The sequence below is a fragment of the Salvelinus alpinus genome, chromosome 21 (assembly GCF_045679555.1).
Source record: "Salvelinus alpinus chromosome 21, SLU_Salpinus.1, whole genome shotgun sequence".
In the NCBI taxonomy this organism is placed as follows: Eukaryota; Metazoa; Chordata; class Actinopteri; order Salmoniformes; family Salmonidae; genus Salvelinus; species Salvelinus alpinus.
Genome location: NC_092106.1, coordinates 17,540,234 through 17,567,284, shown reverse-complemented (window position 1 = coordinate 17,567,284; position 27,051 = coordinate 17,540,234). Strand labels below are relative to the sequence as shown.

At 46.3% G+C, this 27,051-nt stretch overlaps 1 protein-coding gene across 4 annotated transcripts in view; it reads left to right on the top strand.

The window, feature by feature from the left end:
• Window positions 1-27,051, top strand: part of LOC139547936 (stAR-related lipid transfer protein 13-like) — a 135,079-nt gene that overhangs the window by 65,726 nt on the left and 42,302 nt on the right. For 3 of the 4 annotated variants that reach the window (XM_071357145.1, XM_071357143.1, XM_071357144.1), the window contains exon 5: window positions 8,405-8,435. In XM_071357145.1, the coding sequence (XP_071213246.1) occupies window positions 8,405-8,435 (31 nt within the window). Of the gene's footprint in view, window positions 1-8,404; window positions 8,436-22,970; window positions 23,431-27,051 lie in introns of those variants that run through there. The other variant, XM_071357148.1, reaches the window with a different exon arrangement.

Here is a 27,051-nt window from a genome sequence, read left to right as displayed (position 1 = left end):
AATGTCCTAACTCTAACCCACTGTCACACTACTGCACAATGGTTCCAACGTCTGGCCGGGGAACACTGTGTCTCCTTGTGTGCGCGTTTGTGTGCACGCCATGCTCTGTAACACTGACCTCAGGCCAGGGTTAATGATAAGCAAAGGATTACTCTTCCCCAGGCTGACTCCAGAATCTAGACCAGCCCTACCGCATGCATGCATACACACACGCATGCACACACCCCTCAGCCTCTTACATGTGAGTTCTGGAGTGGGGGTGAAAGCAGTGGAGAGAGAGAATGTGATGTTAGAGTCTAAGCTGCTGCTGTCATGTTGAGGGGCTCAGAATAACCTGACCATGGTAACTAACTACTGCAGCATGTCATGTGACTGGAAGGTTATGAGCTGATAGAGAGGCTGGATCCCAAATTACACCCTATTCTTTATATAGGGCACTACTTTTGACCAAAAGCAGTGCACTATATAGGGAATACGATGGCATTAGGAACCCTTACAGAATGTTTGGAGTCAGCTTTTGACAGGACGTTGTTATGGCTGTTCCCCCCGACCCTGCCTGTCTATAGGTTAGGGTCACAATTTTTCGGGTGGTCTCAACATGACCCCTGTTGTTTTGACATGCAGATTCCCATCCACAATGGTTTGCTAGATGGAAAGGGTATTTATTCTTAACATTCTGCTTCCATCTCCACCTGAACCCAATGCATAGTGACTGTGAGGTACAGTATGTGTTATTTTTTGGGTACGTGACGGTGAGTCCGCCAGGTATGTGGCGTGTTTGATACGTGAGGGTGAGACCGTCAGGTGTTCTGTGTTGGAATGTCCTGCAGCACATGTTGCTGTGTTCCTGTGTGTCTCAACATGACTGCAACTGCAGCATTCCACGTGTGCCCAGAGACCTGACACTTCTAACAGAGACAGATAGTTCTTCCTCAGAACCTGGGAGGATGGAGCTGGTCTGATGGCCCTGGCAGACAGAGAGTCAAAGCATCAAAAGACACAGACAGACACACACACACACAACCTGAGACAAAAATGGCATAGCCCCGTAATCCCCCAGCTGCCCCCGATAAGAAGGTCTTCTTATTGGTTGTGACCCATTTGAGGCAGTGTTCTAAATACAGCCAGGTGTTTTCCTGTCTGTCCAGGGGTTGGATAGAGGAGGGGAGGGATGAGGCTGGTCTACTGGCTAGTTTACTGGTCTAATTGCTGGTCTACTGGTCTACTGGCTGGTCTACTGGTCTACTGGCTGGTCTGCTGGCTGGTCTACTGGCTGGTCTGCTGGCTGGTCTACTGGCTAGTCTACTGGCTGGTCTACTGGCTGGTCTACTGGTCTAACTGGCTGGTCTACTGGCTGCTCTACTGGTCTACTGGCTGGTCTACTGGTCTACTGGTTTACTGGCTGGTCTACTGGCTGGTCTACTGGCTGGTCTACTGGCTGATCTACTGGTCTACTGGCTGGTCTACTGGTCTACTGGCTGGTCTACTGGCTGATCTACTGGTCTACTGGCTGATCTACTAGTCTACTAGTCTACTGGTCTATTGGCTGGTCTACTGGTCTACTGGCTGATCTACTGGTTTACTGGTTGGTCTACTGGCTGGTCTACTGGCTGGTCTACTGGTTTACTGGCTGGTTTACTGGTCAACTGGCTGGTCTACTGGCTGGTTTACTGGCTGGTCTACTGGTCTACTGGCTGGTCTACTGGCTGGTCTACTGGTTTACTGGCTGGTCTACTGGCTGGTCTACTGGCTGGTCTACTGGTATACTGGCTGGTCTACTGGTTTACTGGCTGGTCTACTGGCTGGTCTACTGGTCTACTGGCTGGTCTACTGGCTGGCCTACTGGTCTACTGGCTGGTCTACTGGTCTACTGGCTGGCCTACTGGTCTACTGGCTGGTCTACTGGTCTACTGGCTGGTCTACTGGTCTACTGGCTGGTCTACTGGTCTACTGGCTGGTCTACTGGCTGGTCTACTGGTCTACTGGCTGGTCTACTAGTTTACTGGCTGGTCTACTGGCTGGTCTACTGGTCTACTGGCTGGTATATTGGTCTACTGGCTTGTCTACTGGTCTACTGGCTGGTCTACTGGCTGGTCTACTGGTTTACTAGCTGGTCTACTGGCTGGTCCACTGGTCTACTGGCTGGTCTACTGGTTTACTGGCTGGTCTACTGGTTTACTGGCTGGTCTACTGGTCTACTGGCTGGTATACTGGTTTACTGGCTGGTCTACTGGTTTATTGGCTGGTCTACTGGCTGCTCTACTGTATGGTCTACTGATTTACTGGCTGGTCTACTGGTCTACTGGTCTACTGGTTTACTGGCTGGTCTACTGGCTGGTCTACTGGCTGGTCTACTGATTTACTGGCTGGTCTACTGGTTGGTCTACTGGTTTACTGGCTGGTCTACTGGGCCACCTTCTAGGTCGCCCAATGATCTCTTTCTATCCCTTATTTTTGTCTGGTCTACTGGCTAGTTTACTGGTCTAATTGCTGGTCTACTGGTCTACTGGCTGGTCTACTGGTCTACTGGCTGGTCTGCTGGCTGGTCTACTGGCTGGTCTGCTGGCTGGTCTACTGGCTGGTCTACTGGCTGGTCTACTGGCTGGTCTACTGGTCTAACTGGCTGGTCTACTGGCTGCTCTACTGGTCTACTGGCTGGTCTACTGGTCTACTGGTTTACTGGCTGGTCTACTGGCTGGTCTACTGGCTGGTCTACTGGCTGATCTACTGGTCTACTGGCTGGTCTACTGGTCTACTGGTCTACTGGCTGGTCTACTGGCTGATCTACTGGTCTACTGGCTGATCTACTAGTCTACTAGTCTACTGGTCTATTGGCTGGTCTACTGGTCTACTGGCTGATCTACTGGTTTACTGGTTGGTCTACTGGCTGGTCTACTGGCTGGTCTACTGGTTTACTGGCTGGTTTACTGGTCAACTGGCTGGTCTACTGGCTGGTTTACTGGCTGGTCTACTGGTCTACTGGCTGGTCTACTGGCTGGTCTACTGGTTTACTGGCTGGTCTACTGGCTGGTCTACTGGCTGGTCTACTGGTATACTGGCTGGTCTACTGGTTTACTGGCTGGTCTACTGGCTGGTCTACTGGTCTACTGGCTGGTCTACTGGCTGGCCTACTGGTCTACTGGCTGGTCTACTGGTCTACTGGCTGGCCTACTGGTCTACTGGCTGGTCTACTGGTCTACTGGCTGGTCTACTGGTCTACTGGCTGGTCTACTGGTCTACTGGCTGGTCTACTGGCTGGTCTACTGGTCTACTGGCTGGTCTACTGGTTTACTGGTCTACTGGCTGGTCTACTGGTTTACTGGTCTACTGGCTGGTCTACTGGTCTACTGGTTTACTGGCTGGTCTACTGGCTGGTCTACTGGTTTACTGGCTGGTATATTGGTCTACTGGCTTGTCTACTGGTCTACTGGCTGGTCTACTGGTCTACTGGCTGGTCTACTGGTTTACTAGCTGGTCTACTGGCTGGTCCACTGGTCTACTGGCTGGTCTACTGGTTTACTGGCTGGTCTACTGGTTTACTGGCTGGTCTACTGGTCTACTGGCTGGTCTACTGGTTTACTGGCTGGTCTACTGGTTTATTGGCTGGTCTACTGGCTGCTCTACTGTATGGTCTACTGATTTACTGGCTGGTCTACTGGTCTACTGGTCTACTGGTTTACTGGCTGGTCTACTGGCTGGTCTACTGGCTGGTCTACTGATTTACTGGCTGGTCTACTGGTTGGTCTACTGGTTTACTGGCTGGTCTACTGGGCCACCTTCTAGGTCGCCCAATGATCTCTTTCTATCCCTTATTTTTTCTTAGACTTTGAGAGTAAAACTAGGGTTATTTTCCCAGGAACATAGATTTTATTTTACAACCGAGACAAACTTCTGAATGTTGTGGAGAGAGATGGATTCAGTCCTGTGAGTTTCAGCCCGTAGTTACGTGTTATGAGTTAGGGGTTGTGGATCATGGCTATGCCTTGGTGTAGAGGCCCAGAGGGAGTCTCTAGAGCTGGGCTGTAAGAAGCCACAGAAGAGTAATGGCCGTGGAGAGACGTCATCCATCCTACCCTGCGCTGAGCTATGATGAGGGGCCTGGATCGTTACATATAACATAGGCTGCGTCCCACATGACACCTCATTCCCAATATAGTGCACTACGTTTGTCTAGGGCACATGGGGCTCTGATCAAAAGCAGTGCACTATGTAGGGAATCGGATGCCATTTTGGAGGCAGCCATATACAGCTATAGGTTTGGTTATATAATATCAGACATGGGTTTGGTGGTTCTCTGCCTGTTTCTGTGAACAAATGTGATTTGCGCATGCCAAGTGAAACACAATGAATGATTGGTGGAGTAACCTCAGACTTCATTTTGTGGGGTTGGGAGTGTTCAGGACTGTTAAATCGATCCCAAATGCAACCCTATTTCCTATATAGTGCACTACTTGTGCCATTTTGGACGCATGGGAGTGTACTCTACATAGAACACAGGGCTCCGTGTGGGGCTGGGAATGTACTCTACATAGAACACAGGGCTCTGTGTGGGGCTGGGAGTGTACTCTACATAGAACACAGGGCTCCGTGTGGGGCTGGGAATGTACTCTACATAGAACACAGGGCTCTGTGTGGGGCTGGGAGTGTACTCTACATAGAACACAGGGCTCCGTGTGGGGCTGGGAGTGTACTCTACATAGAACACAGGGCTCTGTGTGGGGCTGGGAGTGTACTCTACATAGAACACAGGGCTCCGTGTGGGGCTGGGAGTGTACTCTACATAGAACACAGGGCTCTGTGTGGGGCTGGGAGTGTACTCTACATAGAACACAGGGCTCCGTGTGGGGCTGGGAGTGTACTCTACATAGACCACAGGGCTCTGTGTGGGACTGGGAGTGTACTCTACATAGACCACAGGGCTCTGTATGGGTCTGGGAGTGTACTCTACATAGAACACAGGGCTCTGTGTGGGACTGAGAGTGTACTCTACATAGAACACAGGGCTCTGTGTGGGGCTGGGAGTGTACTCTACATAGAACACAGGGCTCTGTGTGGGGCTGGGAGTGTACTCTACATAGAACACAGGGCTCCGTGTGGGGCTGGGAGTGTACTCTACATAGAACACAGGGCTCCGTGTGGGGCTGGGAGTGTACTCTACATAGAACACAGGGCTCCGTGTGGGGCTGGGAGTGTACTCTACATAGACCACAGGGCTCTGTGTGGGGCTGGGAGTGTACTCTACATAGAACACAGGGCTCCGTGTGGGGCTGGGAATGTACTCTACATAGAACACAGGGCTCTGTGTGGGGCTGGGAGTGTACTCTACATAGACCACAGGGCTCCGTATGGGGCTGGGAGTGTACTCTACATAGAACACAGGGCTCCGTGTGGGGCTGGGAGTGTACTCTACATAGAGCACAGGGCTCTGTGTGGGGCTGGGAGTGTACTCTACATAGAACACAGGGCTCCGTGTGGGGCTGGGAATGTACTCTACATAGAACACAGGGCTCCGTGTGGGGCTGGGAGTGTACTCTACATAGAACACAGGGCTCTGTGTGGGGCTGGGAGTGTACTCTACATAGACCACAGGGCTCCGTATGGGGCTGGGAGTGTACTCTACATAGAACACAGGGCTCCGTGTGGGGCTGGGAGTGTACTCTACATAGAACACAGGGCTCTGTGTGGGACTGAGAGTGTACTCTACATAGAACACAGGGCTCCGTGTGGGGCTGGGAATGTACTCTACATAGAACACAGGGCTCTGTGTGGGGCTGGGAGTGTACTCTACATAGAACACAGGGCTCCGTGTGGGGCTGGGAATGTACTCTACATAGAACACAGGGCTCTGTGTGGGGCTGGGAGTGTACTCTACATAGAACACAGGGCTCCGTGTGGGGCTGGGAGTGTACTCTACATAGAACACAGGGGGGAAGGGGGGAGTTGGGAAACGCAGGAAAAAGAACGTGAAGAAATGCATGATGGGGATTATGTAATTCCTTCCAGATCTCGTGTGAGCTTTGTACATCATCCCATTGCCAGCTACAATGTATAGCAGCATCTCAGATAGTACTATTGTAGAGCATGGACATAACCCATAGCCTGTTAGATTAGGAATGTTTTCCACTTGTTTTTTCAGAACTCGTTTTTTTTATTTAGTCAATGCAGCGGACAGGTAGACCAGACCAAAGACCAGACATGTCAGTCCATATAAAAATGTTGGTTGTTGTAGCAGAGGGAGCTTCCTGATAGGGCTGTCTCCTTTCTGTGTCTTGTCACCTGACCCCTGACCTCTAACCCATAACCCGACATGTGGTGGATGCTCAGAACTGAGGCTGTGTGGTATAACCATAGAGGATTCTAGTGTCCAAAAGCCTGTTTTAGCATGGGCAGCGCTATTGAGGACTTTCACCATTTTGAAATAGTCAACTGGGTGAGACTTCCTATGGTTTATGGAAGGATCACATCATTCCATCCAGGTCACCAGGAGGGATCAGACAATACATTATACTTGTGAGCAAACATTCCATATCTACAGGTGGCAGTAAATCGCCAACCTTGGCTTTATACGTGCTCAAACAACACATTCCAGGTGGCAGTGTGCACCCTTTGTTTGCCAACTTATAGAAGTTGTAGAAGAAGAAAATGTACCGCTTCAAAATGGAGATGACCTCAATGGTGCACTGCCCATGCTCTCACAGACGCCATAATGGGACATACACAATGATGTGATGTCTATCTAAGTCTATGGGTGTAACTATATCAATGAAAAGGAAAATGGAAGGTCACTAACAGGACTTTATCTGGGCTGTCGAGGGACAGACAGAAGTCTAGGACAGTCTTTGAAGCCCCTGTGAGTAAAAGACAGACCGGTATCTCCATTGGGGCCATTCAGTCAGTTCTAGAAGGCAAATTTTCATCACAGCTTTATTTGTAGATGTGGATCAGAGCCTGTTATTAGAACTATTATGTTAACACACGTCAGTTTAGAGTTTCGACAAACCCATGGGCCCAGGTCAAAAGTAATGCACTATATAGTGAATAGGGTGCCATTTGGGACTCACACGTAGTTTCCTCTGTCTGCAGAATGAGATGAGATAATTGGTTAGAGCAGAGAGCTGAGAGAGACACTGTCAGCATTGCTTCTGTTCTCCAACCCTATGACTGAAGAGGACAGAAATGTAATAATGAAATTTGACCCTGTTATGCTGATTCTCACAGTCAATAAGCAGGGATACTTGGGTAACAACATCAGTCCCTTCACCTCATAGTGTTCTGCCTGAGACCGAATATTGCCTGTATGTCTCCACCTGTTAACCACCTCACTCCTCTGCTGTTGGACAGAGACTACTCTCTGTAATAGATGTGTTTCCTCATACTGTAGGCTGCTCTACCACGGGTACATCCCAAATGGCACCCTATTCCCTTTATAGTGCACTATTCTGGCTGTGGCAAAGATCCTGTCCAGCCACACATGGAGATCCACAACCACCAACTGACCTCTAAAATCACAACGTATTGTCTCTGGAGACACACAGGCCTAATTACTTATGGTGAGTGTCCAATGAGGATTTAACCAGGTGTTTTACCCAAAATACTCAGACTTCTGTTTCTACCTATGTGGACCGGCACCCGTGTCTCACTGGGCCATGGCTCCGGTGGACCTGCCATGACTTGGGGCCAAGCCCAGGCCATTGGTACATTTCAACAAGCATTTAAATAACAAACGCCAACTGTGAACTTTAACACCTTCTCACAAAGCAAAAGTCTTGAATGAGGCAGAGGTTGTTGATTCTGCTCACCACAAGTCGTTAGTGTCACACTCCTGATGATAACGCTAGAGCCTACATTAACATTAAACACTGGCGACCCACTGGCGTGGAGGTAAGTCTCAATGTAAAACACCATATTATAGTGCACCCTGGTCAACAGTATTTCACTTTTATAGAGAATAGGATGCCATTTGGGATTATAGCCATGTGTTTAGTCTAAGTTGGTCTAATAACACTAGACAGAGGATGTTATAAATACTAAAGTGATGTACAAACATGAGCCAGCTGTCCATATTGAACCAGCCATCAGGTCTCTATGGTAACACAGTAAAGCAGGCAGCAGCCTGATAGATCAGTCATTAAACCTTAACTCTTTATGGCTGTGGCATTACTAGGATACAATTTAGTTCATCTCCTCTCTGAATATATCCTCTGTGACATTACTAGGATGCCACTGATACCTGACTTGTATGTCACTGTAGTATTTATAACATTTTGAAAAGTTGCTTGTGTATTCTTCAACCAATCTGTTTTGTTGTTGTTTGTTTAAGACAGCCATGCAGTTAGAGCGGTATTGAGGGCTGCAGTACAATGTTGTTGTCTGACTAACCATGGTCTGTTTCTCTTCTTTGCAGATGTGCAGTAAGATGACCAATGCAGGAGCAGGTAAGGCTTTTTTCATGTGTACATGTTTCACCAGGCTGTGTGTTGAATCTGGGACGTGACCCAAATGGAACCCTATTCCCTACATAGTGCACTACTTTGGACCAGAGCCCTATGTGCCCTGTTCAAGAGTAGTGCACTATATATGGAATATGGTGCAATTTGGGACATAATCACTGTCTTTATATTGTCTTTAGCAGCCCTGGTTAGTTCTTTTAGCTCCAGGGTCTGCTCTGTTAGCCAGGGTCTGCTCTGTTAGTCCAGGGTCAGCTCTGTTAGCCAGGGTCTGCTCTGTTAGTCAGGGTCTGCTCTGTTAGTCCAGGGTCTGCTCTGTTAGTCCAGGGTCTGCTCTGTTAGTCCAGGGTCTGCTCTGTTAGCCAGGGTCTCCTCTGTTACTCCAGGGTCTGCTCTGTTAGTCCAGGGTCTGCTCTGTTAGCCGGGGGTCTCCTCTGTTAGTCCAGGGTCTGCTCTGTTAGCCAGGCTCTGCTCTGTTAGTCAGGGTCTGATCTGTTAGTCCAGGGTCTGCTCTGTTAGTCCAGGGTCTGCTCTGATAGTCCAGGGTCTGTTCTGTTAGTCCAGGGTCTGCTCTGTTAGCCAGGGTCTGCTCTGTTAGTCCAGGGTCTGCTCTGTTAGTCCAGGGTCTGCTCTGTTAGTCCAGGGTCTGCTCTGTTAGTCCAGGGTCTGCTCTGTTAGTCCAGGGTCTGCTCTGTTAGCCAGGGTCTCCTCTGTTACTCCAGGGTCTGCTCTGTTAGCCAGGGTCTGCTCTGTTAGTCAGGGTCTGCTCTGTTAGCCAGGGTCTGCTCTGTTAGTCCAGGGTCTGCTCTGTTAGCCAGGGTCTGCTCTGTTAGTCCAGGGTCTGCTCTGTTAGCCAGGGTCTGCTCTGTTAGTCCAGGGTCTACTCTGTTAGTCCAGGGTCTGCTCTGTTAGCCAGGGTCTGCTCTGTTAGTCCAGGGTCTGCTCTGTTAGCCAGGCTCTGCTCTGTTAGCCAGGGTCTGCTCTGTTAGCCAGGGTCTGCTCTGTTAGTCCAGGGTCTGCTCTGTTAGTCCAGGGTCTGCTCTGTTAGCCAGGGTCTGCTCTGTTAGGACAGGGTCTGCTCTGTTAGGCCAGGGTCTGCTCTGTTAGTCCAGGGTCTGCTCTGTTAGTCCAGGGTCTGCTCTGTTAGTCCAGGGTCTGCTCTGTTAGGCCAGGGTCTGCTCTGTTAGTCAGGGTCTGCTCTGTTAGTCCAGGGTCTGCTCTGTTAGTCCAGGGTCTGCTCTGTTATTCCAGGGTCTGCTCTGTTAGCCAGGGTCTGCTCTGTTAGGCCAGGGTCTGCTCTGTTAGTCCAGTGTCTGCTCTGTTAGGCCAGGGTCTGCTCTGTTAGGCCAGGGTCTGCTCTGTTAGGCCAGGGTCTGCTCTGTTAGGCCAGGGTCTGCTCTGTTAGCCAGGGTCTGCTCTGTTAGTCCAGGGTCTGCTCTGTTAGCCAGGGTCTGCTCTGTTAGCCAGGGTCTGCTCTGTTAGGCCAGGGTCTGTTCTGTTAGTCCAGGGTCTGCTCTGTTAGTCCAGGGTCTTCTCTGTTAGTCCAGGGTCTGCTCTGTTAGCCAGGGTCTGCTCTGTTAGCCAGGGTCTGCTCTGTTAGGCCAGGGTCTGCTCTGTTAGGCCAGGGTCTGCTCTGTTAGTCCAGGGTCTTCTCTGTTAGTCCAGGGTCTGCTCTGTTAGCCAGGGTCTGCTCTGTTAGCCAGGGTCTGCTCTGTTAGGCCAGGGTCTGTTCTGTTAGTCCAGGGTCTGCTCTGTTAGTCCAGGGTCTTCTCTGTTAGTCCAGGGTCTGTCTGCTCTGTTAGGCCAGGGTCTGCTCTGTTAGTCCAGGGTCTTCTCTGTTAGTCCAGGGTCTGCTCTGTTAGGCCAGGGTCTTTCAGGGAGCATTCCAAGTTTAACAGAGGTGGTTCGGTGAACCATTCTCGGGTGATGAGTAACCTTGCATGAGACCTGACGTCTTGCATTAGCTCCCCGAGCAAATGCCTGGACTTTAGCTCAGCGGGCTAACACTGTATTTTAGCATGCATAAGACCCGCATGGTTTCAAAACCAGTCAATCACATAAGGCTTGTCTGCTAGTGCTTTTTCCACAGGGTGGTATGGCTGTTGCTCTGAAACAATGTGGTTGTGAGTTATGGATGGGGACAGGTGTGCCAGCCAGGGTCCAGGTTTCACTCCCCAGGAGTGTCTGGAGAATGTCCAGAGAATGTCCCTCCCGACACACAGCCTGTCAGGCTCTTCTTTTAAAGGCCTATTTATACTGACTGCATGGCTTGGTGGGACACAGATCAAATTAGGAGGCATGCCATTGTTACTAGTACTACATAGTTACAGCTGAGGGAACTATTTGTCGTGTCGTGATGTGGCCCTGGGGGCAGCTGGGGGGTTACGGGGGGGGGGGGTGTAACAGGGGGTATGTCAATAATGTACAGGAGACCCTGTTCACATTCCATCACTCTTCCCTATAGGTAGGAATGTCTGCTGTGTGGTCTGGCTGTAATATATGACACGGTCTTAACAGACAACTTTACAGCTCTGTGAATGAACACCACTCACACCAGGGTAATCTAGAGTGACGTATCACTACTCACAGCTACAGCACGCTAACCCTATAGTAATGGTTGTAAATCTATGGACTTTATGTAGTGTTTAGCTTGTTGATGACTTCAGTAACTGTTTGTCAACACAACCAAGACATTTCCTTCCCCATGGTCCTGTTGATGTCATATTTTAGTACAGTGTGTTTCTACCATTGCTTTCGTAGTGTACAGTATATTTAACCACGAGACTCTCGACATGCCGTTTCCCTTTTAGAACCATATCATGGCTGAAGTAAGCCAGACCAAAGTCAGTGTCAAAGTCAATGTGATGTGGTCAGAATCACTAACAGAAAGAGAACCGTAGTTAACAGAACATCTGTTTTCAATAGAAACACAGGCTATGTCTCAAATGGCACACTACTCCCTATATAGTGCACTACTTTTGACCATAGCATATATGGGGCTCTGGTGAAAAGTACTGCACAATACAGGGAATAGGGTGCCATTTGAGACACACACAGTCAGGGTAATAACTGTGTAGGATGATGATGATGACATAAAGAGATGAAGCTAACTCTGAGCTCTGATATTCTCTGCCTATATTTGACAGCTGTACCGTGGAAACTGTAGAGACTGTATGATGTCATGTTACTGGACCAGATGATCTGCAGAATCTATGGATGCATCCCAAAAGTCACCCTACTCCCTATATAATGCACTACTGCTGACCAGAGCCATATGGGCCCTATGGGCTGTCATCATAACCACCGGTTCACCTCCTTATAGTGACATAGTCCAGCCGAAGAAACTTCTCTGGGCCCATATCCCAAATAGCCCTGCATGTGACTAAACACACGACGTACACACACACCACACACGAGCACTGTCTAGGGTAGAGGTTAGGGTGGTCAGCTCTCTGGGGTAGAGGTGAGGAGAATCACAAGTCAGACAGAAACTTGAATCCTCATCTCTCTGAAACGTGGCCTGTGTGGCCTGACTGTATTTGATGTGTAATCTCCATAGTTCATGGCCTTTAAACTCTATACCGATCGATCGGTATATCTGCTGCTATGTTCTCACAAGCATTTCACTACACCTGCAATAACATCTGCTAAATATGTGTATGTGACCAATACAATTGGATTTTATTTTATGTCGAGAGGAAACTCGAAGCATCTATGGGAAAACCCCAGACCTTTCTGTCCGACTCAAAATGTTTTTAAACCCCAGACCTTTCTGCCCCACTAGAATGTTTTTAAACCCCAGACCTTTCTGCCCCACTAGAATGTTTTTAAACCTCAGACCTTTCTGCCCCACTAGAATGTTTTTAAACCCCAGACCTTTCTGCCCCACTAGAATGTTTTTAAACCCCAGACCTTTCTGCCCCACTAGAATGTTTTTAAACCTCAGACCTTTCTGCCCCACTAGAATGTTTTTAAACCCCAGACCTTTCTGCCCCACTAGAATGTTTTTAAACCCCAGACCTTTCTGCCCCACTAGAATGTTTTTAAACCCCAGACCTTTCTGCCCCACTAGAATGTTTTTAAACCCCAGACCTTTCTGCCCCACTAGAATGTTTTTAAACCCCAGACCTTTCTGCCCCACTAGAATGTTTTTAAACCTCAGACCTTTCTGCCCCACTAGAATGTTTTTAAACCCCAGACCTTTCTGCCCCACTAGAATGTTTTTAAACCTCAGACCTTTCTGCCCCACTAGAATGTTTTTAAACCCCAGAATATTTTTGTGTTTTCCCTCAGCTCCCAGAAGGACATGCTCAGGGACAGGGACAAATCCAACAGCTTATTTTTCGAACATTTTACCAACATTTTACAGTCGTCTGTAAAATCATCTTGGCTGACCTGCTCTCTCACAGTGAGGGGACTGTCTACCCCTGTCCTCGACCACACACACCCATACAAACACGCACAATCACGCACGCACACACACACACACACACACACACACACAAACAGACACACAGATCTCCTCTCTGAATATATCCTCTAATCTGTGTTGACTGGTGCAATCTAAAGCCAGTTATTCTGTGGTTCTGTGAAAACAAAGGAAGAGCTGTGTGGAAAGGGTTCATTCTCTTAATAAGACACTCCGTGTCTGAAGGCTCCATTCGGTTATTAAGACACTGCGTTCCTCACACCTCTCTGTGAATGACTCCAGGGCAAAGCATCCAACAACCTGGCTGACTTCCCTCACCAGGAAAAAAGACACGTCTTTAAGACTCTTTGTACAACTGGCTTTCTTCTTTAGTTTATTTCCTCTTCACGCTTCAATTTCACCTTGTTATAATAAGGACTTGAGGATCTATTGACTCTCCTGTCAGGCTGCTGCTTTGATCAACTCTACAGAGTACTGACTCACTGGTTAACCAGTCCTCATCATCATGCACTACATGATTACACCCCCAACATGTCATCCTCACGTGAGATCATCATACCTTGGTTTAGTCATAAATAGCGAATAGTTGTGAATAGACATAATATTTTTGAGGTTTCTGTTATTATATTTTTTTGTTGTTGTAATTTTACTCCCCAACAGGCTCGGGAGAGGCGAAGGTCGAGTCACGCGTCTTCCGAAACACGACCCGCCAAAACGCGCTTCTTAACACCCGCTCGCGTAACCCAGCCGAACCAACGTGTCGGACGAAACACGGCCGGTGATGACACAGCCTGGGATTGAACCCCAGTCTGTAGTGATGCCGCAACACTGCGATGCAGTGCCTTAGACCTTAGGCCCCTTTTTGAGGTTTCTTAATCAAATAGATGCTAACTGTCCTGTTTTGTTTATATGGGATTTACTATAGAGTTCTGCACCATTAATATGAACTTGGCTGAAGCTGAGTGTAGTCAATCGATGCTGCCACAGGGACCATTCCTAGAACACTAGGGAACACTAGAACAGGAACATTAGAAAATTAGGCCTCACCCCCCCTATCTGAGATACCTACTACAGCCCTCATCCTCCACATTCAACACCCATTCTGCCAGTCACATTCTGTTAAAAGTCCCCAAAGCACAAACATCCCTGGGTTGCTCCTCTTTTCAGTTCACTGCAGCTAACGACTGGAACGAGCTGCAATAAACACTCAAACTGGACAGTTTTATCTCCATCCCTTCATTCAAAGACTCAATCATGGACACTCTTACTGACGGTTGTGGCTGCTTCGCGTGATGTGTTGTTGTCTCTACCTTCTTGCCCTTTGTGCTATTGTCTGTGCCCAATAATGTTTGTACCATGTTTTGTGCTGCTACCATGTTGTGCTGCTGCCATGTTGTATTGCTACCATGTTGTGTTGTTATGTGTTGCTGCCATGCTATGTTGTTGTGGTGTCTCTCTTGTTGTGATGTGTGTTTTGTCCTATATTTTCATTTTATTTTGTATTTTTAATCCCAGACCCCGTCCCCTAAGGAGGTCTTTTGCCTTTTGGTAGGCCGTCTTTAATAAAGGTTAAATAAGATAATCAGAGATTATCAGAGATAATGTGGAATAATACTGCTGTGAAGTTCTGCATTCTGCCAAGCTGTTTCTTCTCCCCAGACTCCCATAACATGGCTGTAGTCAGTGTGATCATTCATCTTGGTGTGAAACGAGGTCTGTGCTGGCTCAGTCAGTATATACAGTATTCTAAATCACTGCTATGGGTCCTGGGTCCAGATGACGCACCAGTGCCTGTTATATAACTCCAGGCCAGGCTGCTGGTAATCATCCAGAAGATTTGTCTTTCTGTCTTTGTTTGACTCATCTCTGTTCCACCATAGGCACATCACATCGCTCCCAGCTGCCTTCCCAAACCTAGGCCTCTTCCGTCTTCCCTCTCTCTCCTTCTCTCACTCTTTCTTTCTCGCCCTCTCCCCCTCTCCATCTCTCCCCAACCTCTCTCTTGCTCTTCCACACTCAACCCTTTTCTCCTCTCTCCTTTCTCACCCTCTTTGCCCTCTGCCAGTGACCTTAGACAACTGCAGCCTCTCTACTATTTTACTAGAACGCTCCCAGGCTGTCACACACACACACACACACACACACACACACACACACACACACACACACACACACACACACACACACACACACACACACACACACACACACACACACACACACACACACACACACACACACACACACACACACACACACACAGTATTGATGATGAGGGAGAATGGGGTATCACCTGTAGAACCGTAAACAGAACAGAGGCAGAACTTAGTCTGAGGGCGAGCATGTTGAACTCAGACAGTCCCTATCTTACTGATGTGTTCATGGTCACATCTATGTATGGTTTCAGTCAAGGTCATGAGGGGGACAGAGGGTGAAGAGGACCGAGGTGGAGTAGGTGAGGGGAAGTCTCGTAGAGGGTGTGTGTGAGTGAGGGTGGTTGGGGAGTAAAGTGATAGCTGGTACTCACCAGGCCCGGTCGGAGAAGATGACCTGCAACAGATCTGGTACAGAGATGTCAGGACAGATCTATAGATTCTATACAGAAATACATGACATATTCCCTACATAGTGCACTACTTTTGACCAGAGCCATATGGGCCATGGTTAAAAGTAGTGCCCTACATAGGAGAATTGAGTGTAATGGGTGAAGTGGGTGAAGGATCCCCGACTGGATGAAGATATTGTTGCTGTGGCCTCAATAGAAAACAGGGGTTCTCTCCAAGGTGGCCTATATTCAGTAAAGGCACTGTGTGCGCTCGTTTGTGTTTTCCATGGAATGTGACCAGGACATTCAGCATTTTGATCCATTTAGCGACCTTAAAATACTATAATAGACAGCAGGTCTGGACTGTGTTGATGTGTCAGTAGTGGCTACACTCAGAACTTGGAACTCCTGGAAAACCTGTTTCCATGTCATTATACTGTTATTCACTCCCCCTCCTCTCATTGGCCAGCACGGTTCGATCTATGACATCATGTGTTATATTTACTAGCCAGTCGTCATGTGTAGCTTTATAAAGAACTCCTCCTGACCAGAGCATGAAACATTCCACACAGGGAAAGATGGAAAATAACTTGTGGTTTCCTGAGTCCACAGACCAGCCAGACTGTTTGATAGAAGAAGAAAAAATGTCTGAAGTTTTAAAAAGACTCTCTCCTAAATATGCAGTTATTAGAGAGACTATTCTTCATTAGGCCTGGGAGAAGATGTGAGGAACTACTTCAAACTACAACTAGAAACCTTCATTAGTAACATTGTATTTAAGCTTTTGTCATTTGAAATGCCACATTACTTCTGATGACTCCTATCCTGGATAAAACCATGAGCATGGCCAGGAAATCCACATCATTATAAGAATGAATGACCAAACCTACAGTACCAGTAAAAAGTTTGGACAGCCCTACTCATTCCAGGGTTTGATATTGTAGAATAATTGTGAAGACATCAACACTATGAAATGACACATATGGAATCATGTAGTAACCAAAAAAAGTGTTAAACAAACAAAAAATATATTTTAGTCAATCCGGAAATTTTCAAGAACATTGAAAGTTTCTTAAAGTGCAGTTGGAAAAACCATCAAGCGCAATGATGAAACTAGCTCTCATGAGGACTACCACAGGAAAGGAAGACCCAAAGTTACCTGCAGTGGATAAGTTCATTGGAGTTACCAGCCTCAGAAATTGCAGCTCGAATAAATGCTTCACAGACCACTACTAAAGGACAAAAATAAGAAGAAGTGACGTGCTTGGCCCAAGAAACACAAGCGATGGACATTAGAATGGTGTAAATCTGTCCTTTGGTCTGATGAGTCCAAATTTGAGATTTTTGGTTCCAGAGTACGTGAACAGGTGTGTGGTTCCCACCGTGAAGCATGAAGGAGGAGGTGTGATGGTGTGGGGGTGATTTGCTGGTGACACTGTAGGTGATTTATTTAGAATTCAAGGCACACTTAACCAGCATGGCTACCACAGCATTCTGCAGCTATACGCTATTCCATCTGGTTTGCACTTAGTGGGACTATCATTTGTTTTTCAACAGGACATTTACATAAAACACACATCCAGGCTGTGTAAGGGCTATTTGACCAAGAAGGAGAGTGATGGAGTGCTGCATCAAATGACCTGGCCTCCACAATCTCCCGACCTCAACCCAATTGAGATGGTTTGAGTTGGAATGAGTTGGACCACAGAGTGAAGGCAAAGCAGCCAACAAGTGCTCAGCATATGTGGGAACTCCTTCAAGACTGTTGGAAAAGCATTCCAGGTGAAGCTGGTTAAGAGAATTCCAAGAGTGTGCAAAGCTGTCATCAAGGAAAAGGGTGGCTACTTTGAAGAATCTGAAATATAAAATATATGTTGAATTGTTTAACACTTTTTTGGTTACTACATGATTCCATATGTGTTTTTTCATAGTTTTGATGTCTTCACTATTATTCTACAATGTAGAAAATAGTAAAAATAAAGAAAAACCCTTGAATGAGTAGGTGTGTCCAAAGTTTTGGCTGGTACTGTATGTAATCTATCCTTCACAAAACATTATCAATCCACCCCCTTTCCTCTTCCGTCTCATTCTCTTTGTCCGTGTGAGTGTCCGTGCGTGCATAGGTGTGTGTGTATGCTGCATATGTGCGTCTGCGTGCGTGCGTTGGGATAGGGGGGTGGGGGGGTTCAGTGCTAATAGAAGCCAGGTGGTGCAGACAGTAAATGGGTTCCCATGGATTATAGTGGCTAACAGAGCCTTAACAGATTCAGGCTTGACAACATTACATGCCATGTCATTCTCCGCTTGTTTAACAGTGAAGAAATAATAGTCATGTTAGCTTGGCTTGCCAGTTACACTCTCTCTCTCTTCAGGCCACTTTCTAGGCCTTTGAGTGGTCACTCAAAGTCACTATTACAATCCTGAAACTAACAGTCTATTACAGTCTAGTACGACTAAAAGTGACATACTTTAGCAGCAGTCTGACTTTAGATGGTTCTGTCATACTGTTCATGTTTTGTGTGGATCCCAGGAAAAGTAGCTGCTGCTAATGGGGATCCTAATACAATATCAAAACCAATGGTATGTGTGAGTCTGTGTGTGTGTTTGTGTGTGTGTAGGCTCTCTCTGGAGAACCCTGCTCCTACTCTCTAACCCCTAATTCCTCATCTAAACCTACATACAGACTACAAGTTGCTCCTCTGGAAAAATAGCATCTTGGGAATATATGTTCAGGAAATGTGTAGTGCATGACTGAGACGGGCCTGTAAGAGCGGGGTGAGGGGGGAGTTGGGGGCGTGTGAGTTCCCTTGTGCGTCTTGTTTCCATTTGGATGGGAGTGTAATCCCCCCGACTATTGAGGGGGCGTGGTATGGGACCTCATCATCCAATCACAGAGCAAAATCAGCTTCCCCACATCTGGGATTTTCCCACCGTGCCGATCGGACAACATTCCGAACACACACACACACGCACTCACGCATACGCACACACACACATGCACGCAGACGCAGACGCACACGCACACGCACACACACACACACACACACACACACACACACACACACACACACACACACACATAACAATGCAAACATGAGAGAGAGAGAAAGAGAGATGGAGAAAGAGAGAGAGAGCAAAGAAGTAAACTAGCTCTCTGAGAAGTTGACAGTTTCTCAACGAGATGAGAAGTGAGTGGTTTGTGAAATGGCCTGTCCAAAACAAACATTCAGAGAGTCAGAGAGAAGATGAGGGGAGAGGGGGAAGCTCTGTTCCTGATGATTGATATTTCCTCTCTCTGCATCTTCCTCCCTCCCTGCTTCCCTCACTCCCCCCACCCCTACTATCGCTCTCTGTCTCAGTCTACCCATAATATTCTACAGAGATAACAACTACCTTTGTTCTGGGTGGTAGAGAGTTTCAAACCAAGGTTGGGGTCAATTCAGTTTGTGCATGTGTGTGTGTGTGTTCCTGCAGGCGGCATTCTGCCCAATGGGGCCTGAACAAGTGGAGCGGAAAATAGTAACAAGCAGGTCACTGCTGAGGAGTTCCATGCATTGCACAGTTATTAGGCTTTAAAGAGAGAGCAACAGTGTGTTGTTCTCTAGTAAGATATAGCCTGGTGCTGACCCTGCAGTGTGTTGTTCTCTAGTAAGATATATCCTGGTGCTGATCCTGCAGTGTGTTGTTCTCTGGTAAGATATAGCCTGGTGCTGATCCTTCAGTGTGTTGTTCTCCAGTATGATATAGCCTGGTGCTGATCCTGCAGTGTGTTGTTCTCCAGGAAGATATAGCCTGGTGCTCACCCTTCAGTGTGTTGTTCTCCAGTATGATATAGCCTGGTGCTGACCCTTCAGTGTGTTGTTCTCCAGTATGATATAGCCTGGTGCTGACTCTGCAGTGAGTTGTTCTCCAGTATGATATAGCCTGGTGCTGACCCTGCATTGTGTTGTTCTCCAGTATGATATAGCCTGGTGCTGACCCTTCAGTGTGTTGTTCTCCAGTATGATATAGCCTGGTGCTGACCCTTCAGTGTGTTGTTCTCCAGTATGATATAGCCTGGTGCTGACCCTTCAGTGTGTTGTTCTCCAGTATGATATAGCCTGGTGCTGACTCTGCAGTGTGTTGTTATCCAGTATGATATAGCCTGGTGCTGACCCTTCAGTGTGTTGTTCTCCAGTATGATATAGCCTGGTGCTGACCCTGCATTGTGTTGTTCTCCAGTATGATATAGCCTGGTGCTGACCCTGCATTGTGTTGTTCTCCAGTATGATATAGCCTGGTGCTGATCCTTCAGTGTGTTGTTCTCCAGTATGATATAGCCTGGTGCTGACCCTTCAGTGTGTTGTTCTCCATTATGATATAGCCTGGTGCTGACCCTTCAGTGTGTTGTTCTCTAGTAAGATATAGACTGGTGCTGATCCTGCAGTGTGTTTGTTCTCTAGTAAGATATATCCTGGTGCTGACCCTGCAGTGTGTTGTTCTCCATTATGATATAGCCTGGTGCTGACCCTGCAGTGTGTTGTTCTCTAGTAAGATATATCCTGGTGCTGATCCTGCAGTGTGTTGTTCTCCAGTATGATATAGCCTGGTGCTGACCCTGCAGTGTGTTGTTCTCCAGTAAGATATAGACTGGAACTGACCCTGCAGTGTCAATCAGCCTGAACCCTATACCAGGGCAGAGCAATGAGCAGTGAATGTCCTGGTAGAAATTAAGTAATGTTATCCCAGCTGGACACGGAGAGAGGGAGAAAGAGAGAGTGGAGACAAAGTTGAGCCCAAAAACTACCATGCGATTTGCGTGAACAGCAACCTTGGAAAAATCCTCTGCATTATCATTAACAGCAGACTCGTACATTTCAATGTACGAGAAAACAATGTACTGAGCAAATGTCAAATTAGGTTTTTGCCAAATTACAGTACGACAGACCACGTATTCACCCTGCACACCCCAATTGACAATCTAACAAACCAAAACAAAGGCAAAGTCTTCTCATGCTTTGTTGATTTCAAAAAAGCTTTTGACCAAATTTGGCATGAAGGCCTGCTATAGAAATTGATGGAAAATGGTGTTGGGGGAAAAATATACGACATTATAAAATCCATGTACACAAACAACAAGTGTGCGGTTAAAATGGGCAAAAAACGCACATATTTCTTTCCACAAGGCCGGCGGGTGAGACAGGGATGCAGCTTAAGCCCCACCCTCTTCAACATATATATCAACGAATTGGCGAGGGCACTAGAACAGTCTGCAGCACCCGGCCTCACCCTACTAGAATCTGAAGTCATATGTCTACTGTTTGCTGATGATCTGGTGCCTCAACCAAGGAAGGCCTAAAGCAGCACCTAGATCTTCTGCACAGATTCTGTCAGACCTGGGCCCTGACAGTAAATCTCAGTAAGACAAAAATATTAGTGTTCAAAAAAAGGTCCAGTTGCCAGGACCACGAATACAAATTCCATCTAGACACCGTTGCCCTAGAGCACAAAAAACTATACATACCTTGGCCTAAACATCAGCGCCACAGGTAACTTCCACAAAGCTGTGAACGATCTGAGAGACAAGGCAAGAAGGGCTTCTATGCCATCAAAAGGAACATAAAATGTGACATACCAATTAGGATCTGGCTACAAATACTTGAATCAGTTATAGAACCCATTGCCCTTTTTGGTTGTGAGGTCTGGGGTCCGCTCACCAACCAAGAATTGACAAAATGGGACAAACACCAAATTGAGACTCTGCATGCAGAATTCTGCAAAAATATCCTCTGTGTACAACGTAACACACCAAATAATGCATGCAGAGCAGAATTAGGCCGATACCCACTAATTATCAAAATCCAGAAATTCTACAACCACCTAAAAGGAAGCGATTTCCAAACCTTCCATAACAAAGCAATCACCTACAGAGAAATTAACCTGGAGAAGAACCCCCTAAGCAAGCTGGTCCTGGGGCTCTGTTCACATACACAAACAGGCCCCACAGAGCCCCAGGACAGCAACACAATTAAACCCAAACAAATCGTGAGAAAACAAAAACTCAGACTCAGTGAGCATAGCCTTGCTATTGAGAAAGGCCGCACACTGCCCACAAAATGAGGTGGAAATTGAGCTGCACTTCCTGACTTCCTGCCAAATGTATGACCATATTAGAGACACATATTTCAAAGAATTTGGATTTAAAAAATCATTACATCACTGTATATAGACATAATATGACATTTGAAATGTCTTTATTCTTTTGGAACTTTTGTGAGTGTAATGTTTACTGTTAATTTTTTACTGTTTATTTAAATTTTGTTTATTATCTATTTCACTTTCTTTGGCAATGTAAACATGTTTTCCATGCCAATAAAGCCCCTTAAATTAAAATAGAGAGAGAGAGAGAGGCAGAGAGAGAGAGAGAGGCAGAGAGAGAGAGAGGCAGAGGGAGAGAGAGAGAGAGAGAGAGGCAGAGAGAGAGAGAGAGAGAGAGAGAGAGAGAGAGAGAGAGAGAGAGAGAGAGAGAGAGAGAGAGAGAGAGAGAGAGAGAGAGAGAGGCAGAGAGAGAGAGAGAGATAGAGGCAGAGAGAGAGAGAGGCAGAGAGAGAGAGAGAGGCAGAGAGAGAGAGATAGAGATAGAGAGAGGCAGAGAGAGAGAGAGAGAGAGGCAGAGAGAGAGGGAGAGAGAGAGAGAGAGAGGGAGAGAGAGAGAGAGAGGCAGAGAGAGAGAGGGGCCAGGTCGGGAGTCAGGACTATCCATTATAGAAGCTGTCTGTCAGTTTTCAGCTGGTCGTTGTGTATTATAGATCTGAGAGAATTGTATTACTGTATCACTGCCTGCTGAGGTTTAGCTAGGTTGACATTATATGATACGTCAAACATAGGTTGAACAGGGAATAAGACAGTTATTACACTACTTTTACACTGTACGTTTACTCATGGCGCCCCCAGGCCATTATCTCCATAAAGCGGTTTATGTTTTTGTATATGAAAGCTATTGAAGACACATGGAGACCTCTACTACAGACTGAACCGGTTGCTGCTCCCTGTCCTCTGTCAAAATAATATCTGGAGTTGAACTTAATATGATATTGACACAGCAAAGTCACTATAATGTCTGGTGTGATATTGACACAGCAAAGTCACTATGATGTCTGGTGTGATATTGACACAGCAAAGTCACTATGATGTCTGGTGTAGTATTGACACAGCAAAGTCAATAAGGTTTACCTTTCCTCTCCTTCAGGGGGGTTTGACCTCTGATAGGTTTGTGTATCAGAAACAAAAAGACACTTCATTTTAACTCGCTTGTTTAAATTGTATTTTTACATAAAACCCAACATCTTTATGAATCCATTTTGATGTAGCCCTAATTCCAATTTTGCTGTAACATTCCATGGTCATTCCCTATTAGTCACAAGAGTGAAAGCTGTTAAGTGTAGTAAAAGTGAGAGTAGGCTGGTGAGTGAGAGGGAAGAAGGGAGGGAGGGAACTGGAGGGGTGAAAGATAGAGGTAGGGAGCGAGAGCAGCTAGTGTAGTCTATGCATATAGACTGACCGTCACCGTGGTGGAAACTTCAAACAGCTACACATCTGCTCCTAGCTTTGTCCGGCACGGGGGCTGCCGAATCGTCCGGTCGACCCTTTTCTAGGGAGTGAGTTAAATATCGTTTAACTGAATTACTTGGCAAAGATGGATACTTAATACGGAACATGTATCTATCTGTTCGTTGGTTAAATGTATGGCTGGTTAATTAATGGTTACACTCTGTGGCAGTAACTCAGTACTAATCAGGCGAGGAAGCATCGCCGCGAGCGCAGGTGTTAAATCCAGGTGAATTAATCAATAATTGGTTCATGAGGACCGGGATTTGATTTATTATGGTGGACTCACGGATTTACTATGACAACTAAGAGCAAGTCGATGAAACTGAAGCTGCGGCGGTGTTTCAGTGAGACGCTGCGCGATTCCACGTCGAAAGCCTGGGATCTACTATGGAAAAATGTCAGGGATCGAAGACTCGCAGGTCAGTCTCCAAAAAGTATCGGTGTAGTATTGAATACCCACAATATTTATTTTATTTGTTGTAAGAAAATACCCATTCTTAATTTTGTTATATTTTAAAAATATATTTGACAGATTTTAGCACAGAACTTTTCTAACATGGTTTTATTAAACAAGTAGCTTAATAAGCCCACTAAATTACAAACCTGGCCGTTGTAGTTAATTTTCTAATCACAATGAATCAAGTGAATGTAAAGGGGAAATCAACAGTTGTTAGATTCATTGATTATTGAAGAATATATGCTATAAATGCCTCATAATGAGCTTAGTTCAACTGTGACACCGCATCAGAACCCAAAATATAGGCTTGTTTTACTGCAATATCTGTTAACAAAGTTAATGTCAACAAAAACGATATAGCTTCAAAACATGGTTACAACTATAATTGTGATATCGTGGATGGTCAGTCCTTGCATCCATAGCTCTGTCTATGTGGACATTTATCCACCCCCATCCCTCAGCTTTTTAACTAATCAGGGACGGGGACAACGCATTGTTATTGTTTCTACTGCTGATTGGTGCTTTAAACTATTCATCATACCGCTCATTGGTTGTTTGACACAGGCAGCACAATTCTGATCTTTTTTTCACGAATTGATCTTTTGACTTTTCACGTCAGATCTTTTTCAGAGCTGATCTGAATGGTCAATAGACCAATTAGTGAAAAAAAGATCAGAATTGGGCTGCCTGTGTAAACGCAGGCTATATGTACAGAATACATTCTGCACAGTTGTCCTCATAGTTAGTCTTCTACAATAATCATATCCATTAACACGTGTTCACCAGGTGTACTTACCTTAGTTTCACATGGAATTTACCTCCCTCTTAATTATTCGTTTGTTTAAGGATCTTCTAATTTACAATAATAATTAGAATTTCCCAAAATAATTTGTAATACAGTTTGACTTCTTATTCACTGCTGGTTGGTTATAATGATTCATTTGGATGAAATTAAAACAATATCACAAAATATGTGAATAATGTTCTCACGTGTAGCACCAAAGCAAGACTCATTATTATCCCAATGTGAATTGGAGCTAAGCATGTAGGAGAGGTTTGAAACTGTGAGTTAGAGACCAGACTCCCTACTGTCACTGCTGCTGAAGGCTGTACTTAATGGTTATAGGATGTTTCCTCTTTTAGTTTGCCTCATAATTCAAATGTGAAGATTATTCATCCCAAATATCATTCCCTATATAGTGCACTACTTTTGACCAGGGCCTATACGGTTCTGGTAAAAAGTAGAGCACTATACAGGGAATAGGATGTCATTTGGGACATCCACTGATAGTTATTTCCTTCAGGTACCTTTCTGTCTGAGATTTAAATACAACTGGAGCTGCTTGCAGGGAGAATGATATTGTATTTTCTAAGGAGCTGCTGAAGCATGGTCTGTGTGTGTAGAGAGCCGAGTACACCACTAGGTGGCGCCAGTCAAATTATCCATACAGTAGGACAGCCCAGTAGTCTAGTAGGTTATGAAATATCTGAGAGGGATTCCATTCTCCATCTGTATTTCACTGTTATAATTATGTTATAATGTTATGTGATGGAAGTTGACCTCAACTGTCCCTGGAGATTGTAATTGAATCAGATTGGTGTCAGTTCTGTCTTCTTATTGCATCACTATGGGCTGGTTTCCTGGACACAGTCCTAGACTATATAGCACTTTCAATGGAAATTTTCCATTGAGTTTGGTTTTTAGTCCAGGACTAGGCTTAATTTGTATCCGGGAAACCGCCGCTATAAGCATATTTTATTGCTACACTATACTGTAGGTGCTATGTGTGATCATCCTTCACAATATTGTCTTTGTCTTGTTTTAGAAGCATGTCTATCTCTGTTTCTGTGTATTTAATGTTGTTTAAACCCTGTCAGTCCATCTCAACTGTGCAGTACTGAGACACCTCTCGGATTTAACTGCCTTTAGAGCCATGTGGCTGCATTGTTGCTGCGTTTTTTGAAAGGTTGACACATGAATCCAACATTCTATTCCATATTTGTATCCTGGTGATATGCCATGGTGCCATGCATCTAGCAGCCCAGCCATTGGACCTCCTACTAGCCTTGGCCTGCTGTCTGTTTAGAAGCACTCTAAACAATCAGGGGCTGTTTATGGGCTGGGCTGGATACAGCTGACTGTCTGGCCTGTGTGTGTGCATGCGTCGATCAGACTGGGCTGGATACAGCTGACGGTCTGGCCTGTGTGTGTGCATGCGTCGATCAGACTGGGCTGGATACAGCTGACTGTCTGGCCTGTGTGTGTGCATGCGTCGATCAGACTGGGCTGGATACAGCTGACGGTCTGGCCTGTGTGTGTGCATGCGTCGATCAGACCTGGCTGACTGGTGGTCTATTGCTTTTAACTGTCATAATGAGTCATAATTCTAACACATCTATTACATTTCTATGAGACCACTGAGTACCAGCACCTCTTTGGCAATGGTCTGGTCATAGAGATGCCTGTTGGTTCTGTTTTTACTGAGGAGTAATTCTAACATTGATTACATAAACAATAGTTACATGTCCAATAAACCAGCTCCATGAGAAGACCTGGCTGGCATTGAGGGTCATTTAAGCAAAAAGGCCTGAGGAGGTGTGGTATATGGCCAATATACCACGGCTAAAGGCTGTTCTAAAGCACGATGCAACGCGGAGTGCCTGGACACAGCCCTTAGCCGTGGTATATTGGCCATATATCACAACCCCCGAGGTGGTTACCAACGTAATTAGAGCTGTTTTGTCATACCCGTGGTATTCGGTCTGATATACCACGGCTGTCAACCAATCAGCTTTCAGGGCTCGAGCCACCCAGTTTATAATGAGGGATATAGGCTCTCTTCAGTTAGCACCTGCTCTAGAACGTGTGCTTGGCATGAATAAGAGACTCCCAGCCAAGACTGCAGTTGCTGTGTCCTCAAAGTGAAAGCACCTGCTACAGTCATATCTGTCCTAGGGTTTCTCTTTTTGCAATGTCATAAGTTCTTAGAATCAAAGAGGACATTCCTACTGCAGCCCAGCATCAGACCCAGTCTAAAGGGTTGATTATTTAGATCATGGGGTGGAATTCATCCGTCATTCTGAGGCTACCACAGGACAGGAGCCAGACCAAAGCCAGAGCCATGCAGGGCTACCAGCGTCTATCTCTGAGTCACTCGCCACATCAAACCAGACCAGAGCTTAAACATTTACCCATTTGACTCTATTCTCTGATCAGTCCTGGTTCCAGACACCTAGTAATACTACCACCAACCTAGCACCACAGAGCACCTAGCACCACAGAGTACCTAGCATGATAGAGCACCTAGCACCACAGAGTACCTAGCACCACAGAGCACCTAGCAACACAGAGTACCTAGCACCAGAGAGTACCTAGCACCACAGAGTACCTAGCACCACAGAGTACCTAGCAACACAGAGTACCTAGCACCACAGAGTACCTAGCACCACAGAGTACCTAGCACCACAGAGCACCTATCACCACAGAGCACCTAGCACCACAGAGTACCTAGCAACACAGAGTACCTAGCAACACAGAGTACCTAGCATGACAGAGCACCTAGCACCACAGAGTACCTAGCAC